This window comes from Apiospora hydei (genome assembly GCF_038363865.1).
Source record: "Apiospora hydei strain CBS 114990 chromosome Unknown utg000002l_segment0_segment0, whole genome shotgun sequence".
Taxonomy (NCBI): domain Eukaryota; kingdom Fungi; phylum Ascomycota; class Sordariomycetes; order Amphisphaeriales; family Apiosporaceae; genus Apiospora; species Apiospora hydei.
The window spans coordinates 3950685-3969548 of record NW_027117361.1 but is presented as its reverse complement, the minus strand read 5'-3'; the positions used below and the strand labels follow the sequence as shown (position 1 = coordinate 3969548).

Sequence of the window (18864 nt, the reverse complement as noted above, 5' to 3'; positions counted from 1 at the left end):
GGCGAATGTAGTAGTTGGTGAGAAATACCCGACACCAGGAATAACACACATGGGAACTCGCACGACATGCCTGGTATAAACAACGTTGAAGTTCCATGTGCTTTGTAGGTAGCAAGCAAAGTTCTTCCCCTATCTCCTGACCCAAGGGCCAAGTACGCTCGCTAGCCTCCATGTAGAGTCACTTCCACAAGTATCAGAATTTGGTCTTTGCTACATGTAGGTATACATGTACCTACCTACGCAGTTGAGAAACATGACCAAAATATGTGACATGCAAGTCCAACACAACCCGACTTGTCCTCCCTAGAATGAAGCTAAGTTTATCCTCTGAGGATAACTTAGGATGCGTGTAGTTGGACCAGCCTCGCAAACACATCTCGGAACCCAAACGCGAACACGTAAATAGCAAGTGCTATCAAGAAGCCAGGCAGATGTCTCGAGATATGGAGGCGTCGACCACATCAGCCTGGCCCCCTAGTGGTATTGGCTGGCAATGGCCTAGAGTCATCCCGAGCTTCGATGCCCTTTTATCAAGTCAATGGTTGTCGCAATAGAGGGATTGGTAACTGACTGTTTGGGATGACTTCGATAATTGATGTATATGATCACAATTGCCCACCAAGATGCTCATTTTGACTTGTTTATTGCAACTGCTCCTGACACTTTGGTTCTTTGCATACCTAACGTCAAAGTCTGCCCAGAGCGGACCAGTCAGCAACTCGCACTCGAGCCCACCGAGACCATGCTTCCGCTGGCTCCGTGTTTTGTCAACCACAGCCGTTTGCACAGCAGTGGACATTCGATTTCGCCCGTTCCTTCCAGCGGCGCTCACGATACTCAACACATCATAGTATGCATATGCACTTTTTGCGGTCCAGCGTGCCACAGAGAACCCGCAAAAAGGACGAAATGGGACAGTATATGGCAAAATCTGGCCAGTCCAGCTTCTTCCTCGTGTTGGCCTCGACAACCGCTCAGATGGCAACCCCCGAAGGCAGCCGCTGGCAGCGAATCCGCAACCGAGGGGTACAGGGTTGTTCATAGCACACGGCACGGCTTCGGGCTTCATCCACGCTGGCTCATGCGACAGAGAAGTCGTATCTAGCGGCACGCTAGTCTCCGCGGGGGCCGTATCCATCCTTCCTTCGATCCGACCGTCGCCAGGGATCCGCAGACGGTGGCATCTCGCGATTGCTTCGCCAACACGGGCACATCTTGTTGTCCCTCTATGCTGCCTGGGTCAGATGGCAACCACCACCCGTTCGTCCCAACGAAAACATGAATGTTTACCGGAGAAATCATCCAACGCAAGTCTGCTAACTAGCAGGCATCGGACGAGATCAATGCGTTCGCCTCGACTATGGCGGTCAAGGAACACCGCCTTGCCTAGAGAACTGGAGTAGTATGGGGTTAGCTAGTATAACGCGTATAAGCCTCCCCAACAGAAAAAAAAGATATCGACACCACGTGACAGGAGCAGAGGTTTGCCCATATAGCAGAGCACGCCCAGCTACAATATACCCTGGTGACACCCGGGGAACCGGCTAATCCAAAGCTAAACAAATACGAGGCTAAAGACGCCGAGGTAGGCTTCGGAAGACATGTTTCACCGGTGGAGTCGTGCTTAGGAAGCTCTCTGTAGTAATGGATAACTGCGGATGAGCGATGAGTTGACACTCCGTTTGGAAGATACTCTGTGGCTGGCAGGCTGGCAACCGAAACACTAACTCTTGCCGGGGCAGATATGCACCATGATCCCCAGGGTAGACCTGTCACGCTATATCCGGCAAGGTTGAAAGGCAAGCCTATGTAGCAAAAGATGAGCAAACTTTCAGGGTCCATCTGAAAAGCACTGGACTCTCTCAATGCGCATGTCGCTCGGCCCAGCTGACCATGACATGGCGCTCTTTGGGAGTCTTATGATCTGCATTCAATATTGTGAGGGGTCAGAAGGAGTTCCTGGTCCGGCACGGCCTTCTGCGCATGGTTCTGCGCATGGCAAATTCTGGCAAACAGATGGATGCCTTCGGCGTATCCCACACCGGAATTCCAAAAGAGCGAGACGGCCCAGTGACGGCCCACCCAGTGCCCAGCCTGCCAGCTTCAATGCTCATGCTATTGGATCCATCCGTTCAATGGGTGGCGAACTAGGGGGTATAAAATCGTGGATTATGGCCTTCTGGAAGGAAACCACCGTGCTGTTGCTCTGGCACCCCGAATCAGCCCCCCCTCCGGGTTTCTGGTTGCTACGCGATGCCAGAGGCCCAAAGGCCCTGCTCGCCTGCCCGCCCCGAAACCAGGACTGATGTGCAGCAGCAAGTATCAACAATGCCGAGAAGTGTTGTCGACAACTTGCCAATCAATCCGTGCGTGCCCTACAGACCGAAAACGCATAAACACCCAGTCTCAGTGGCCCGAGTGGTGCCCCACCCCAATGCCGCAAGACGCGCCAGCACCCAATACAAGCCTTGCTGCCACCATCATGCCATCCGACTTCAACAAATCAATGCGGATAGCTCAGGTGCATGGATGAAATTATTTACAGGACACAACCAACACCGGCCAGCTGCTGGTACCGAATCCAACCCTGGATCGATAAACACGGGACTTTAGCCCACCTGCGCCGATACAGGTGAGATCCGGGCAACCACGAAGTTGGTAACAAACCACGAGCGACACCCACATTATACTACATGGACACACACGCATTGGGCGTGCTCAGCTTAAGGTTGTCAAAGCTTCACGGCTTGCACTTCTTCTCAGCTTGTCAGACAGAATTATGCTTTGCATACGGAGTATGATGAGCTGAGATCAAGCCCGCGCCCTCATTTAATCTGGGTTCGTCGAGAGGCTTTCAAGTTACAGTGCATGGGAATTGAGTCAGATTCATCAAGTGGTGAGTCCGTCCACGTACGCGTTCCTGCAAACAAGCTGGAACGCGATGTGCTTAGCAGGCTAATTTTGGAGAACATGAATCAGACCAAATAGGATGCACCCGTTGAAGCTGAGAAATACGTACCGCTGTAGATTACCTAATCTCTCTTCTCCAGTTCTTCTGACCACGAGATACCAACCGCCAGCCTATGTAGTCACCGGGATGGATGATTGAGTCTCGTCACGAGGATATACTCTCATTCATCAATACGATTAACCAAAAGTTCTTGCCCGGCCATCATGAACCGAAATCGTAACCTCATCTTCGTCATGGCTGAACAACAAAAAAACCTTGTAATTGCACAGGGCCAAAGTCAATGGAAGTTGTCATTTGAAGGCTAAGAGCCTGGCTTTTCAGTAGCTCACATGGAGAATAAGGACGTTGATGCTGGGATCTAGACCGTCAGAGCCGCGAGAGCCACCATGATGGTGAAGACGAGCGATATATGATGAAATCAGAGAGGAGTTGCGTCTTCTCGGAGACGTGGACCGAGATAGAGACGCTATATCCAGCCAACGCTTGAACGGTCTTGTTGAATCTCCCAGCTTTACAACGTCACAGTAACTACATCTATACTGTTGCACGCCCATAATCAAGCAAGCAGGATAGGCGTACCGTAGACCTGGGTCCCTAACCAAACTGAGGCACGATGCGGCTCATCGGCATGCCCGTGTTGGAGACATCTCTAATATCTCAAGACAAAAATTGGGTATCCCATGGACACTCCGACATACTCCCTTCCTTACTGCGAGAGTTGTCCTGCCGTAAGCTTCGTACTCAAGCCCATCAGGTTTGGCATGTGCAACGGTCGAGGTGCCGGAAGCCACTCCTACGCACTTGCTTCCTGGTCTTGGCCGCAAATGTAACGGGTTGGTGGAACAGAGTGAAAATTCCGACCAGGGAAAACCCGTCGGTGGCAGTATCGCATACTGCGCATAGCCAAAAAGAACAAGGCCCATCTTCGGGAGCCAGCCAGCTTGTCTCGAACGTGACATTTAATGATCGTCTCGGCAGCGATAGTCGTTACCGGCGAATAGACCATGTCAGCCAGCATCAGGTAGTCCACCTTGAGGAGGAGTTGTTTAAGGTTCTGAGTCAAGAACAATCGTGTAAGCGCCAAACTCACCCCAGAGTAGCCAATACCTACATGCCGGGTAGGCCAGGCCATGTTTAGCAGCTCGACCATCTTAGAGCGAACGAACGGGTGGACAGGGCGACGCGCTGTTCACCATGAACACCCTTCTCCGTCTCGCCCGCCTTTTGGCTGGCTAGTTAGTTAGTTGGGCACCGGGAGGACATTGACCTCTCGCTCCCACGACCAGTCACTTCGATGAGGGGTGCTCCAAGATCATATGTGAGGACGGCACGGCACCTCAAGCGTGTGATGTCCACGTTCACAAGTATGCTGTGCGACAACGGCAAGAAACTGGTAGCATGTCCCGTGGGCTGTGAATTATTAGTGAACCGCGCAAAGCTGTCACTGAGTGTTGCATCTGATCGGCACAGAAATGGGCAGCTTAGATAGGCGTGCACACTCACGAAGCCACCATGGAAGATCTGAGATGAACTGCAGACGGTTGATGGTATAGTGCGTGCAGATTTCCAGGTTCGGAGGGACCCAAATTGGGGTGCCAATCTCAACTGGTCTGCTCTACCAGTGCAGACTGGGCAAAGTCGCGAGTACAAGCGGCACGCTATCATGGAGGAGAGGTTGGGCAATGGAGACGCAATTCTGCGATGTCGCCGGTACTCTTTCGGCGGCACGGTTTCCTATACGGGACGTTACCCCTGTGCCTAATCTTGGCTAGCCCCGCTATTTCGGTTTGCTTGCTGGAGCTATGTCCGTTTTTGTATCTGCAAAGCTTGCGAAAGGGGCAAGACTGTTCAGAATCCGTCCGTAGGTAATGTTGGGTCTCCTGCCTCGGGAGATACATTGCTGGTTGTACAGCCAGCAAGTGCAGCCAGTACAATCGAAGAAGCCTGTCCAGCGTACTGTCATGCCCAATATCTCCCATCGCCCAGTCACAACAAACAAACAAACATCTCCAGACGCCGGGCCCATTGATGTCACAACCCATGAAGAAATTTGCCTCTCTCCCTCTCTGCCTCTCTCCCTCACCATCCATCCACCAATGCCAATCGTTCAGGATGGCGTCGACGGATTTGGCTTTCCGGTGGCCTGGTGGCCTTTGCTCGGGCCACGGACCCTCCCCCTATTCTGCCATCCTATCTGCCTGTATCAGTATGTGGCAGAATTATGTGGTATGCATCATGTACTGATCAAGGGCCCATAGTTACCGACTTATGTAGCCCGTTGCGACGAGCTCTGTACTATTGAAACACCATGTAACCCGTGCGCGCTTTCGCATTAAGAGTCAGTCTTCCCTCCGGGGAAGCTTGCCGTGCAACGATGCATCAAGAAAAGCGCTTATGAACTCTGTACTATTACTGAGGCTAAAAGCATCATCTGGCACCCTAACCGTTAATGAGACTCGCCCGCCATCTACAGCCTGCCACCGGGCGGGCAAGACACTGGGCTAGCCATGTCAATCGTCAATCACGAACTTGGCGGGTTTTCACCAGTGGCATCAAAAACTGGACGGAGACGAAATAGTCGTAGAGGTAGCCGAGGCGTCATGTCTCTGTGCGCTGAAGCCCCTCGTCGGAGCTATCAAACGCCTATTCGTCCCAAACTCGAGGTGATGGGCTCTTGGTGCTCTGTGCTCTTGCGCTGTTTGGCCTGGTGCCTGGCCTGCCGGGGGTGGGTTGGTTCGCCCATACTTTATCTACTTTACACAAGTGCAGAAGATCTTATGCGCTGGCATTGATCAAGAAACAAGATGCATACGGATCCATCATGCCGAACAACGGTTCGACTGGGAAGTCCCTCGTTGGTTGCGCTGTGTTTTTCTTTTGCCGTTATGGATGCGACAAGCCTGCCTAGGCCATATGTATTAAAGGGCTGCCGGTGGCTTACATACATACTTATGTAGGCACTCGCAAGCTGGACGGCCGCGCTTGGGGGCGATGACGATGTTTTCTCACAAGGCCTCACCACTCACCACGTCCTGTATGCACGCACACTGATACACCTGTATTACAGACATCAGCATAAGAGGAGGGGGTCCGTGTTTTATGTTGCATGCTTCTCTGCTGCAGCTTGCGCCCAGGCAGTCCCAGGTGCTCCCACCCCTGGCGCCCTGGCGCCCTGGCAGCTGGCTTTCTTCTAGCTGACTAGCAAGCTAACCTAGCCCTGTCAGCCAATGTCAGGTACGTTAGAGGCCGTACCTTGATCGACTAGAAACGTGGGCGCGCGGTGCCTGAAGACAGTGCGAATGGCTCGAATTTCTTTCTAGTCTTCCTTCACATCAGTTATCGTATCGGTATACTCCACTGCCAATCAAATCAGAGTTCGATTGGAGGAAACCAGACTTTGGACCCCCTTCTTCTCTTTGTCATGGGCAGTCCATTGTGCCGTCAGCGTGCCGAGCCTTTCGAAATGCTTTGGGTTTGTTCGACCAGGACGCTTGACGGGAGTTAATGAGTTAATAAAGCCAACAGCCAGGCATCAGGCCAGGAACACTTCAATGTTGCTTCCTGCGCACCTGGCGACGTTAGGGCGGTAGCTAAGGTTAGGCATTGGGTAGGTATGTACATGCACATATGTAGGCACTTTAAGCAAGTGGCATATTTCGACATCTGCGAGTTTGTCCATCACCACCATCATCACCTTGAGCATCATCATTGTCATCCTTGTCATCATCGTCTTGTTCATCATCGCCATTCCTGTCGCGATTACTTGATCAGTCGGCAGTCCAGCAGCACAGTAGATACGACACAGTATTCCACGAGGCAGCAAGAGGAACATGGCCATGTACCTTCTATCCAGCCCACAGAAGAAAAAGTCCCATAGTTCCAGACATGCAGGCACCCCACCACCAACAGTATGTACAGAAGAAGAAGAAAACAGGCACAGGCACAGCCAGCAGCAGAGGCAGAAGCAGACCTGAGAGTACATGCCGCCGGTACCTTGTCTACAAGACGGTTAATTAAACTAATAAAAGTAATAATTGACAAGCAAAAAAACTCCATCCGCTCGAGTGGTAACGACACCAAGTCCAGTCACAGTGGGAGTTCGTTTCTGGCCATCCCTCTCGCCTCTCGCCCATCAGATACCAATCCCAACCCTGCCGCCATCCCTTGATCCCCTGGTCGCCGGTTCTCAGACGCCCAAATTGGAATTGGGGCCTCTTTTAGACCAAGCAAGAGCAAGACCTTTTTTTTCTGCCCCGAAGCACTAGCGAGATTGTCCCCTATCCCACCCCAGGAACTCTGTTCATGCTGAGGTACTCTGCTGAGGTACTCGGGCTCCCCCCCCAAACATTTCTGAAATCAATCTAGCAACGCAGCTAAATCTGATGACTGCAACTGCTGGATGCCCCGATGCCCCCCCTTCGCTGGCAGGCATTGCTCATCTCATCACACTCTCTCCTCTCATTACACCTATTTTCTTTAGTTCCAACTCGAAACAAAAGAGGACAAGAAGTGCTCTTCCGAGGGTATTGGCTCTCGAGTAATTGGCAATATCGTCCTTCGTTGTGGTACCTGCTGATGCTTGTGCTTTTTCCTCGTTTTCGCTCTCCCTTTTATTCCTGCTGCCACTCTCCCTTCAGCTGCAGCTGCTGCACGAAAACCACCACTGTCGCGTATCCATCCTCTCGCATTTGAAGCGCGATCTCCAGGTTTGGATCGCAATCCACCGCCATTACGGAGAAGGGCTATATACCAGAGAAACATTAAGAGAAAGAGAAGAAAAAAACGGATAACCTACCACTCACCTCAATTCACTCATTTTCCCAATAATTTACTGTCGAACATCTATGCTCCGATTTCCGCGTGGTCGAGTATCGTATCACCCAGGATCTTTCTCCCGGACCAGCGTCTGGTGCGCTAAGCAGGGACCGCAATATTTCCAGAAGCTCTGCTGCCCAGCATAGCATCACAGACCAAGACCCGCACCCCGACAATCCGGTCCCATCCTCTCTCCTCCCCTGGTCCCCTAATTCACCGTCTTAATCAAAAGAGATCCTGCTCGTTTCCTCTCCTTACCTTGCCTACTGTCATTATTTCGGGTTTCTTTACTTTAGTCACCTTGTCCTGGCTGCCATCGTTCGAAGACATACGCACCACACCGTTACATCTATACCGGACGACTCCTGGCCCATTCTGGTTTGCTGTGAACCATAATACTGACGTCTCGATCTCGAAACTGAATGCACCGATTCGTATCCAAAGCTCTGTCATAGAGCTACTCGAGAAATCGAAAGCGTGGGGAAGGACAGCCGCTGCCCTTCTACCTCGCCCGCCGCTATTCAGAACCGCGTTGTCGGCCCTCGTCTCAACACCGCCCTCCGCGGCACACAGCTATAGAATTCACCCCCGGTTCCTACAATGACGGTGGCACACGATTTGACCCATCGGGGGTCTCATACATCCCAGAGCTCAGCAGGAATGGCCCTGGAGGACCGGTTCGAGGTGCTGAAGGAGATTGGCGATGGTAGTTTCGGAAGCGTTGTCTTGGCCAGGGTGCGAACCGCTGGCGCCAGTGTGGCTCGACGGGGAACAGTGGTATGCTACTCTCGACACTACGTGTGTACTGATGTTTCACAACTAACTCGGTAAAACAGATTGCCATCAAGACGATGAAGAAGACTTTCGAGTCTTTCAGCCCCTGCCTCGAGCTTCGTGAAGTAGTGTTCCTGCGAACGCTGCCGCCTCACGTTCATCTTGTTCCGGCGCTGGACATTTTCCTGGACCCCTTCAGCAAGAAACTCCATATCGCCATGGAGTATATGGAAGGCAACCTGTACCAGCTGATGAAGGCACGGGATCACAAGGCCCTCGACAATTCCAGCGTCAAAAGCGTTCTGTTCCAAATTATGCAAGGTTTGGAGCACATTCACGCCCACCACTTCTTCCACCGTGACATCAAGCCCGAAAACATCCTGGTTTCGACATCAGCTCACCAAGACTCGAGCAACTCCTTCCGACGTTACTCAGCCTTGGTAACACCGCCATCGACACCTCCGACTTACACAGTGAAGATCGCAGATTTCGGCCTGGCTCGGGAGACACACTCGAAATTGCCTTACACAACATACGTTTCAACAAGATGGTACCGTGCTCCCGAGGTTCTCCTTCGGGCAGGCGAGTACTCCGCACCAGTCGACATCTGGGCGGTGGGCGCCATGGCTGTGGAAGTGGCGACATTAAAGCCTTTATTCCCCGGAGGTAACGAAGTCGATCAGGTATGGCGTGTATGTGAAATCATGGGAAGCCCCGGGAACTGGTACAACAAGGCCGGAGCTCGGGTGGGCGGTGGAGATTGGAGAGAAGGAACACGCCTCGCCGGCAAGCTTGGTTTCTCCTTCCCAAAGATGGCACCTCACTCGATGGACACGATACTTCAGCAACCCCAATGGCCAGCATCCCTCGCTCATTTCGTAACCTGGTGCCTGATGTGGGACCCAAAGAGCCGGCCGACTTCTACCCAGGCTCTCGCGCACGAATATTTTGCTGATGCAGTAGATCCGCTGCGGCCAAAATCCTCCGCATCGAAGATACTCGGTCGGAAGCAATCAGACATAGGGCGCGGAAAGGAATCGACGGCTTCGACGCCTACGTCATCCAAGCCTTCGTGGTTCAGGAAGTCGCTCATCGGTCGTTCTGAAAGCACCGAACCTACACCAGTGCAGGCCAGTCCGAAGGAGCCGGCGCCCATCGCATCAAGGCCACCACCTGTGCACTCCAACACTGCCAGCGAGATACCCGCGAACAAGACTAGACCACCAAATGGTAAGCGAACTACATGGACCAACGGCCCTTCAAACGTCGCTCCGATGCCAATTCTGCCGACTATCAAACCCATCTCACCATTATCAGATACTGTGACAGCCCAGGCCTCCAACCGAAACCCATCATACAATGACTCGCAAGCACAAAGGCAGGCCCATTTGGAGGAGAAGGCTGCCAAGAAGATTGGGCGCCAACTGTCCGTCGCATCCAGCACAAACAACTATGCTGAGATCCATCGCCAACAGGCAGAACGGGCTCTGAATGGGAACTCGGGCCTTGCCTCGCCTCCCAGTGGCCACAAGGAAAGCTTTTTCTCGCATTTAAGGAAGCGCGCGCGGCGGTTTTCCGGTAGGCACCAAACGCCCGTGTCCCCAAACTACGACGACATCGAGGCCCAGGCTGGCTGCGGACCGTGGGCTAGCAATCGGTCATCGATGGTAATTGACCAACAACCACCTGTCCCAGCCAAGATTGACAATTATGACTCCTTGGACAGAGCCTTGCGAGACGGACAACACCCCGAGCAGCCCCAGGCGCCGATGCCACCTACCCACATGGTGGTAACTCCCAGTAGCACACTGAAACGGCATCACTCTCTCCCTCAGCACCAGCCTCGCTCCGTCGACAATCTGATCGGTGTGGCGCGCGGTACTGGGCCCATTTCGAGCAGGACACGGCGAGCTCAAGCTGGACATGGTGTCCCGCAATACGATGACCCGAACGAGGAAGACGAGCTTCTCGACGAAGTCCTCAACTCTACACATCGAGCGATGAAGCGACTAGAGAAGGATGGCAAGCCCGGTCTGAGGCAGTCTGTGAGCAACGTAGGACTGTCGAATCCGTACCCCACACCGTCGCCCTCGGCTAGTGGCAATCAGGTCCTCTTTGGCGATGGCCAGGAGGCTCTTGCCCCGAAGCCGCTTGACCTCAAGAAGGCTCGGGACCCTCACAAGTGGCCCACGCCACCTTACGATGAGAACGACTGGGCAGCTTCGGCCGCCGCCAGCATATGGGCTGCTGGAAACCGATTTTGAGAGATGAGATCTCTGTTAGATTTGTGATGTGGCTTTGACGTCCACTTGTTGATGTTGTGTTGTATCATTCTACATGGCACGGCGTTTACGGGGCTTTGCTTTTGTTTTGGTGAGGGTCTAAAGGGTTGGCATCATCGTTTCGCGACGCTCGCTTCTCATGCTTTTGCCGAGTCTTTGTTCGACCTGTGCACGACGTCGAATCTTGGGCTTTTCTTGTTTTAAACAGCACCTTCGGGTTCGCCACACAAATTTCAATACCCCTTATAGTTGAGCCAATTTCTTGCCATTTTCCGGTTCTTCATTCGACAATACCCCAATTATAGACTTTCGAAGGTTACAAAAGGGCGTGGGATCCCCAACCAAAATGTTGATTTCTTTTGTTTCAGAGTGGGATTGGGGCAAGCATCTGCCTATACTTTCTTGCTTTCATCCCGTCATTTGGTGTAATGACTACTGTGGATGGGGATATCCGGAGTTGATGTACAAAGTTAGCATATTTGCACATGGTTGGTTCAAGGGCCATCATTCTCTTAGCACAGTCAGGAAGGCCCTTCGATATCCTTTTAGAAAAACCTAGCAAGGCCTATGGGCAAAGAATAAGAAAAAAAGAAGGGCGAGAGAGGAGAGAGGAGAGAGACAGACACAGACAGAGAGAGGTTTATTATATATATACACACACACACACACACAAAGCCGCCGTATCGAGTCAGGCCATTAGACTCCAATTACTTGTCCGTTAAATTACTGCATTCATATTGAACCGTTGCCCCTGAGATACATATACCTCTACGTATGTACTTGATGAGCGAGTCTTGACGCCTGCATCGTCAAGACCGGCTGGACGGTGAAGGGGTTTGTTTTTAGATTTGGCCAATATGCAGGAACAAAAGACGGGATGGGTTAGCTCGAACTGTTGACGTTTGCAGGATCCACCAGAGTTGGCTGATCAGATCAGCCCAGGCTTATTATTTATTGCATTGCATGTTGATGGCTGGCGGGCTGGCTGGCGGGCAGCTGCAAAGCCTGCCAACCTACCTGCCAAGGAGACGGGTTCATCGACTGTATGTAAGTATCAATGTATGTAGGAAATGTCTGGGTATTAGCTTCATGTTAGCTTAGCAGGCAACAGAATAACCAATGCAAGAGAAATATGGCAGCCTGCTGAAAATGCCTACGACCTACATGTACCTACGTGTGCATCTCCAGATAAATAAGTCCCAGATACGTCTCTGCGGTCGGGGGCAGTGCTGATTCTTTCCCCCTTTCCTTATTACTATTGTTTGAAAAGGAGCAGGACGAGCAAGCCGGCCCAGATCCGACACTGATTGAAGAGTTTGGTGCATACTTTTACATAGCCTCTGCTGTGCCGCGCTGTGCTTACTACCTCCATCCGGACGCTGCCCCTCCTTCAGCGAAGCGCGACGGCTAGCCCCGCCAAAGTACTACTGACTACCTACCTACTGGCAAACCAGGCTGTGTAACCAACCACAAGTTCGCGGCGCCGTATTCCACGAGAGCTGACCTTGAAGGCTGTCTCGTACGTTGCGAATCATCAATTGCTCCCTTCCCATCTTCCTCCCCCGCCTCCTCCTCTTCGTCCTCGTCGAATCGCCGCCTACTCGTTATTCCGCTGCAGTCAAGTCCTTGGATTGGTCGGGGAGGACACGCAGAGGGTGTAAGCGTGTGCTTATGAGAGCGTGTAGCTAGCTGTATTCTCTCATCAGAAACGCACACCAGCGGTCTGTTCTGCTTCGCATCATGAGCTTCAACCTGCCTCTTCGCTCGACTCCGAGTAGGAGAAACCAAGAGAGCAGGGCCAATTCGCAAAACTATTTCAGTGGCTATACTCCGCCCTCGTCCACCGAAGCCATCAATGGTCCTGTGCGCGAACTCGCCCCCGTCAGTGACCGGCTTATAGTAGGTGTTGACTTTGGCACCACATTCTCAGGGTGAGTCGATGCCCATATCAGGACTGCCTGTCATCACTCAACTCGGCTGGCTGACTGAACACATAGCGTGGCGGCAGTATATGCCTCGACTCCAGATGACATAGAAATTATCAAAACATGGCCAGGTGGAAATGGTATCACATCGGACAAGGTCCCCACGGAGATTTCCTATGACATTCCTCCCACGGCTCCGGTAGGGACATCGCCGAACATAAAATGGGGGTTCCAGTTCAAACCAGAGGAGCCGCGGTTAAGATGCATCAAGCTCTTTCTTGACCGGTCACAGAAGCTGCCCTTCTATGTCAGTCCACAGGAGACGGCGACGCAACTAAGGAAGTTCAACAAAAATGTCGTCGACGCTGTCTCCGACTATCTGACACAGGTCTATGAGCACACAATGGACACTTTGACGAGGAGATATGGCGAGTCCTTCATGGCCTCCACCAAAGTCGACTGGGTTCTGACTTGTCCCGCCGTCTGGTCCGACGCTGCCAAGAACACGACCCTCCAGGCTGCTGAGAGAGCCGGCATGGGATCACAGGCCGATATCCAAATGATCAGTGAGCCCGAGGCCGCTGCCGTGTACACACTCAAGGCAATACAGCCGAACCATCTGAACGTTGGCGACAACTTCATCGTGTGTGATGCAGGTGGCGGTACTGTTGAGTACGTGTTCATCCAAATGCCCATGAGATGTCTTGACTTGCTCACAATCTTGCTAGTCTGATCGCGTACAAAATCATCTCCCTGAAACCCCTGAGAGTGGAAGAATCTGCTGTAGGCACTGGCGGGCTGTGCGGGAGCGCCTTTTTGAACTACAGGTTTGAAGAACACGTCAAGGGCCGCCTGGGCGTTAGCCGTTTCGACGAAATGAAGTTGAAGAAAAATAAAACGTGGCAAATGGGACTGCGGTATTTTGAGGAGTCCGTCAAGCGGAACTTCAATGTGGACGATGACCAAGAGGTCAATATCCCGTATGTCACTCGTACAGCTATGCCGAAGATATAGTGCTGATTGTCCCTTAGCTTTCCCGGTTTGCCTGACGACGAAGAAGCCGGCCTCGACTGTGGCTTCCTCGTCGTATCCGCTGCACAGATCAAAGAAATTTTTGAGCCGGTAGCCAAAGAAGTCTGCGATCTCGTTCAGGGCCAGGTCGATACAGTTCGCAGCAAAGGGGGCATCGTTTCTGGCATTGTGTTGGTAGGAGGCTTCGGACAAAGCGACTACCTCTACCGCCGGCTCAAGGCCCATTTCACAAGCGCAGCGCCGCCGCCGTACACTGAACGGCCAACTCATTCCAGTGGAAATGCCATCATCGAGAACGGCTCTATCGAGGTGATGCAGCCCCTATATGCCTGGACAGCCGTGGTACGTGGGGCTGTTCTACGAGGGCTCGAAGGGAATATGGTTATTTCACGAAAGGCTCGCAACCACTACGGTACGTCCTACGCTACAGTGTATGACGAGGACAAGCACAGCGTTAGTGAACGTTACTGGTCTCCGCTGTGGGAGCGTTGGATGGTGTCGGATCGCATGCAGTGGCACATCGCCAAGGTGAGTACCCGTACCCTCCAGTACACCCCTCTTTGCCCGAACCCTACACAGAACCTGGGGGTTGCAACATGTTCTTCCCGAGCCAAACCCACGCAAGAGGAGTCCTCTCCTCTAAACGCCCGCATTTTCCCACAAAGACCACTTGTATAAGCCAACTAACACCTTGACTTGCCATTGACAGGGCGAGGCCATATCACCACTTTCACCAATAGCGTTCCATTACACGCGTAATTTCCGCCCAGGTCAGTCACTCGTGGTAACGGATGATCTTATAGCCTGCGAGGCAGACGAACCGCCGGCTGCATATAACCGCGAGCTGGCTCATGTTTGTACCTTGACCACGGACCTCAGCGCAGTACCGAGAAGTCTGTTTACAAGGCTCACGACAACAAGAGGGGTTGAGTTTGATAATCTCGACTTTACGCTCGAAATGATTGTCGACAGTGCCGGGCTAGGCTTCGAGCTCAAGGTTGATGGAGTCCGATATGGAAGAGTAGAAGCAGACTTCCATTGACGAACGAGCAAAGGAATAGTCGTCAACTTGATAATAGAGACCTAATGGAGCCATCATCTCGGACCACGTGTCAATCTTCAATCATATTCTACCTGGCTTGATTATATCCTGCATCGGTCTTGCATCTTGAAGGACGGAGACGCGGCGATCCGATTTCGCACATTGGTATAGCCATAGCCCAAGCCGACAGTCATAGCGGTCCCCTATCCGTCGCTGCAGTTACGTTGTCGTTACACAGCCGACATGTCGTGCCGCGGGTTCTGGTCCGAGGGCTTTCGTTGGTGCACAAACTCCAAAGGGAGACGCCGCCCTGCTTCTATGGCGCCTCGACAAGAACATGGCTGCCTTTATCTGCAGTACTACGCGAGCTATGCATGACGCAGATGGTAGATATCCGATGGCAATTATATTGGGGATCAACCAAGCACGCCCAACCCTTTCCACCTTCTCTTCGCCAGCTCAATTGCGTCTTTACAGTAACCTTGTTCCTCAGGACTCCTCGCCTTGAAACAGCACTACAGACGATGACTACAGATCGCAAAGAACACCCTGTTGGGGCTCCGGATCTTAGACTCGCCATTGCGGACTGGAGAGGTCGTTCCCCGTCCCCAGATGATACGCACCTCGCGAACAACGAGACTTCCGGGGATGAAATATCGCCTCTTTCAATGGCCGTCGTGAGTCGTCGTTCCGACCTGTCCAATGTCTGCGCCTCGAAGACCGCGTCCACTCCTGATTGGAGCCAGAATAAACCGAGCAGAGCGAACGCCACTCAGCCGGATGCTTATTTGAGTAACGCCCCTTTCAACGCCCCTGCCACTGCTGGGATCATCGCAGAAGTCCGGCGGGCCATCCGAGAGGAGCTCTCTGAGGCATTCCGAATCAGACAGGACGAGGCGGCGGACGCCGCCGGAGCCAGCAACAACGCCTCTGCCAAAGTGAAGCTCAATCAGACAGCCCCTGAAGTGACTGCTGAATGGGGTGCCTTGTTCACTGCTGAGGGCCACGCCACACCCAGGTTCGGCCAAATCATGAGAGTTCTTTCTGGGCATATTGTAAGCTACTTAGACCCAAGTTCTGGACAGCAAATGACTGAATGGGATGATCTTATCTAATCATGCAACCAATGACAGCTCAGCAAGTTCAACCCTGACAATGATGGCTTGGTCATGACACCAGATGGGCTACGGAGATTCTATGTGTCATATCGGCTTAGCGATGAGGCGTATCCGTTCATTGGTACTCACAGCCCCTGCATCTTGCTCCTGGGGCTTGGCTTCCCCGTAGCTAATCCTGCTCTATTGCTAGATATATTCACCTCAAAAGCTCCGGATGTCTTTGGAAGGATTGCAGACTTCCTGCTCGACATGGAGTGCCAGCACCAACTGATTCAGCAAAGCGGGCACGAGCGGCCGCTGGTGCCTGCGTTGACCGTTGTTGGGTTCGCCCAGTACTACATGTCGTGCATCCTGGCACATCCAGATGCGGAGTTCCATCGCCTCAAAAGGATCGTGGCAGACGTGCCATCTATCATAGTGACTGTCAGCTTGAACGAAGCCAAGGAAAGCCCGTCGCCTCCGGAAATCCTGCCCAAGGCCATCCAGCGCAACCAGCTGCCTTCTAAAGCGGACGCCAAGTCGAAACAACTTCTCGACGGTGCATTCAAGGATTTGATGTATGAGTTAGGGCTGCAGCCGGCATCCCCTAAAAATAAATATACCCCTCATCCTCCCCAGGCCAATGATACTACTACTGCTACTACCCAGGTCCAGGTTCCGACGCCGGCACCTGAGCCCAAACCAACGGCTAGTGAGAACCCAGACTACTTCTCTTCCGTGGTCGGGTCTTCTCGCTCGACATCTCGTCAGAAGTATGCGCAACCGAGTCCACTGCATACCATAGGTGACGATGACGACGAAGATGTCGCAAAGGCATATATCAAGGCTGATGGCAGCCTGAAGCGTGATGAGAGCGAGTGGCACCGCCGCGAGAGAGAGCTTGAAAGGGCCTCCATGCCGGGTCCGCGCCCGGGGTACAGCAAGCAGCATTCATGGCACGCCGAGTCCGCAGGTACAGACGGGCCGGCTGCCCATCGTCATCATCAACCTCCAAGTCAGCAACAGCGCTACGGAGGGCGCACGGGATCGCAGTCATACTCGAACGCGCCAACGGCCCCGGCTGCCGACAGTGCTGCCGTCGTCCCGCAGCCATCCTCGACGACGACTACCGCCGGCGATCCACGTGGCTCTGTCTCCTCGAATGCCTCTTCGTCGGGGTATTGGGGCCACGGCCACGGAGGCCGCACGCCGCCGCCGACCCGGCACAACAGCGCCTCGGTCCCGGACGTGTCGAGCACCGGCCCCTTCAGCCTTTCGTCGTCTTCTTCTTCCTCGGCAATGGGGATGGCGACCCCGACGTCTGCTTCCGTCGGGCCCGGCTCACCAGTGGCTACTTCCATGACGACGCTCCAGTGGAATCCGCTCCAGTACCGACCCGCTGCGGCGACGGTACCGGCGGCAACGGTAGCTGAGTCGGGCAGGACTTCGGGCGGCGTGGAGCGGCTGGAGCAGCAGAAACCTCTTCACGTGCGGTGGGAAGGGGTGCCTCAACAGCAGCACCCGCCGCCGCAGAAGGGCACCGCTTCCCCCACCACGATGACGCCAAGGACGGGTAGCATCGGTGGCCAGAGTGGCAAGACGGAACGGAGACCTTCGCAGCGATACCACCACCACGGTCACCACTATCACAGGCGTTACCCTAGCGGTGGTGGAAGCTCCGCCGCGGGTGATGCTGGTGATGATAAAGACAACAGAAAGGGGGAGACTTGGGAGGAGTTTCTCCGGGCCCAGAAGAAGGGGGATGGTTACCACCAAAGATAAAGAGAGGTTGCTGAGGGTGGCAGTGCCGATATCACAGGTGGATACTAAATAATGATAATACGTGTGGTATGGTTAGGACAACGGGTGTTGGAAAGGGACACTTTGGTTCTCTCTGATCTCGAGAAGCTTCTCATCGTAGAACAGACTGTACTTTGACGGATCTTCAACAGGGACCGATAGGTCATATCAATGTTGACCTCTCATTCTTGGTGCCATTTCGAAATGTTACATCTTGACATAGTACTTGGCACCCATAGGTACCTGATTAAAGGGGTAGACTTTCACCACCTAACCGTAGACACCCTGACAGAATACTTAGAAGTGCCGAGAGAGTGGTTGTTGACCAGGGTGTGTGGTGCCAGTAAGAGAGCGTTCATTGATGACCGCACTCCCCAACAATAGGCTCAAACGGGAAAATGATTTGCCAGAAGTAAGACCGAAGCTATACGGGCATCGCTTATTGTTACTTTGGAAACCGTCTAGGTTCCCCAGTTACCCCGGCGGGGGTGAGATCGCGGCGCGGCCCCATACATTCTAGGCAGAAGCCGGGTGGAGGAGGGGAAAGATGACACTAGGTCAGATAATGTGTGATTTGCCGACGGAGACACCTCCTTTTTTATTTGTATTTTGTTTTATATGATGTATCATCTTCATTATTGGAAGACGACAAGAAAATGTACTCATTTCATGTACGTATATGCTAGAACTTCAACAGTCCGCAGGGCCGTGGTTCCGCAGGGGGCTGGCTCACTCCGCGTTGATAGATACCCGAGGCAAGCTCAGCATGCCAATGCGCCGCGGTTAATATCTGACACGCTATTGCTTTATTGACGATACATCGTTGCAATAAGTTCAACGCGGCAGGATGCATATGGGGGCCACGTAGGGAGTCACATTCCCACGCGGGTTTAATATACGCGCCCACGAGGCTGCCCGTAAATAGGGGCCGCACGTTGGTCGGTACCCCATGCAAACCACGAGGAGTCGCATGCCCCTGACCTCTGTGTTATGCAGTTACTTTACCTCTCTGGAGCACGCACGTGTGGTTCTTGAGCGGTCATTGGCTGTGGACATGCCCATCTACGCCCGACTACTATGGTGATCCAGCCTCCCCTCCTCCAAGGCGGGTCGCATGTAAACGAGG

General features: G+C 53.1%; 5 protein-coding genes across 5 annotated transcripts; all 5 read left to right on the top strand.

The window, feature by feature from the left end:
- Positions 1–1865: 1865 nt before the first annotated feature.
- PG997_001231 (uncharacterized protein) lies at positions 1866–2306 on the top strand (the record flags this gene model as incomplete). The annotated part of the gene is made up of 1 exon (XM_066805546.1): positions 1866–2306. One exon carries the CDS (start codon positions 1866–1868, stop codon positions 2304–2306), a length of 441 nt encoding a protein of 146 aa, XP_066675319.1.
- A 1859-nt stretch (positions 2307–4165) lies between these two features.
- Positions 4166–4733, top strand: PG997_001230 (uncharacterized protein; the record flags this gene model as incomplete). The annotated part of the gene is made up of 3 exons (XM_066805545.1): positions 4166–4206; positions 4258–4364; positions 4525–4733. The coding sequence occupies 3 exons, from the start codon at positions 4166–4168 to the stop codon at positions 4731–4733; spliced, it is 357 nt and encodes a 118-aa protein (XP_066675318.1).
- Positions 4734–8386: 3653 nt separating this feature from the next.
- Positions 8387–10824, top strand: PG997_001229 (uncharacterized protein; the record flags this gene model as incomplete). The annotated part of the gene is made up of 2 exons (XM_066805544.1): positions 8387–8563; positions 8623–10824. 2 exons carry the CDS (start codon positions 8387–8389, stop codon positions 10822–10824), a joined length of 2379 nt encoding a protein of 792 aa, XP_066675317.1.
- A 1758-nt stretch (positions 10825–12582) lies between these two features.
- On the top strand, positions 12583–14841 carry PG997_001228 (uncharacterized protein; the record flags this gene model as incomplete). Its single annotated transcript, XM_066805543.1, has 5 exons — positions 12583–12773; positions 12840–13439; positions 13496–13747; positions 13799–14327; positions 14509–14841. 5 exons carry the CDS (start codon positions 12583–12585, stop codon positions 14839–14841), a joined length of 1905 nt encoding a protein of 634 aa, XP_066675316.1.
- Positions 14842–15365: 524 nt separating this feature from the next.
- PG997_001227 (uncharacterized protein) lies at positions 15366–17720 on the top strand (the record flags this gene model as incomplete). The annotated part of the gene is made up of 2 exons (XM_066805542.1): positions 15366–15896; positions 15975–17720. 2 exons carry the CDS (start codon positions 15366–15368, stop codon positions 17718–17720), a joined length of 2277 nt encoding a protein of 758 aa, XP_066675315.1.
- Positions 17721–18864: the final 1144 nt, after the last annotated feature.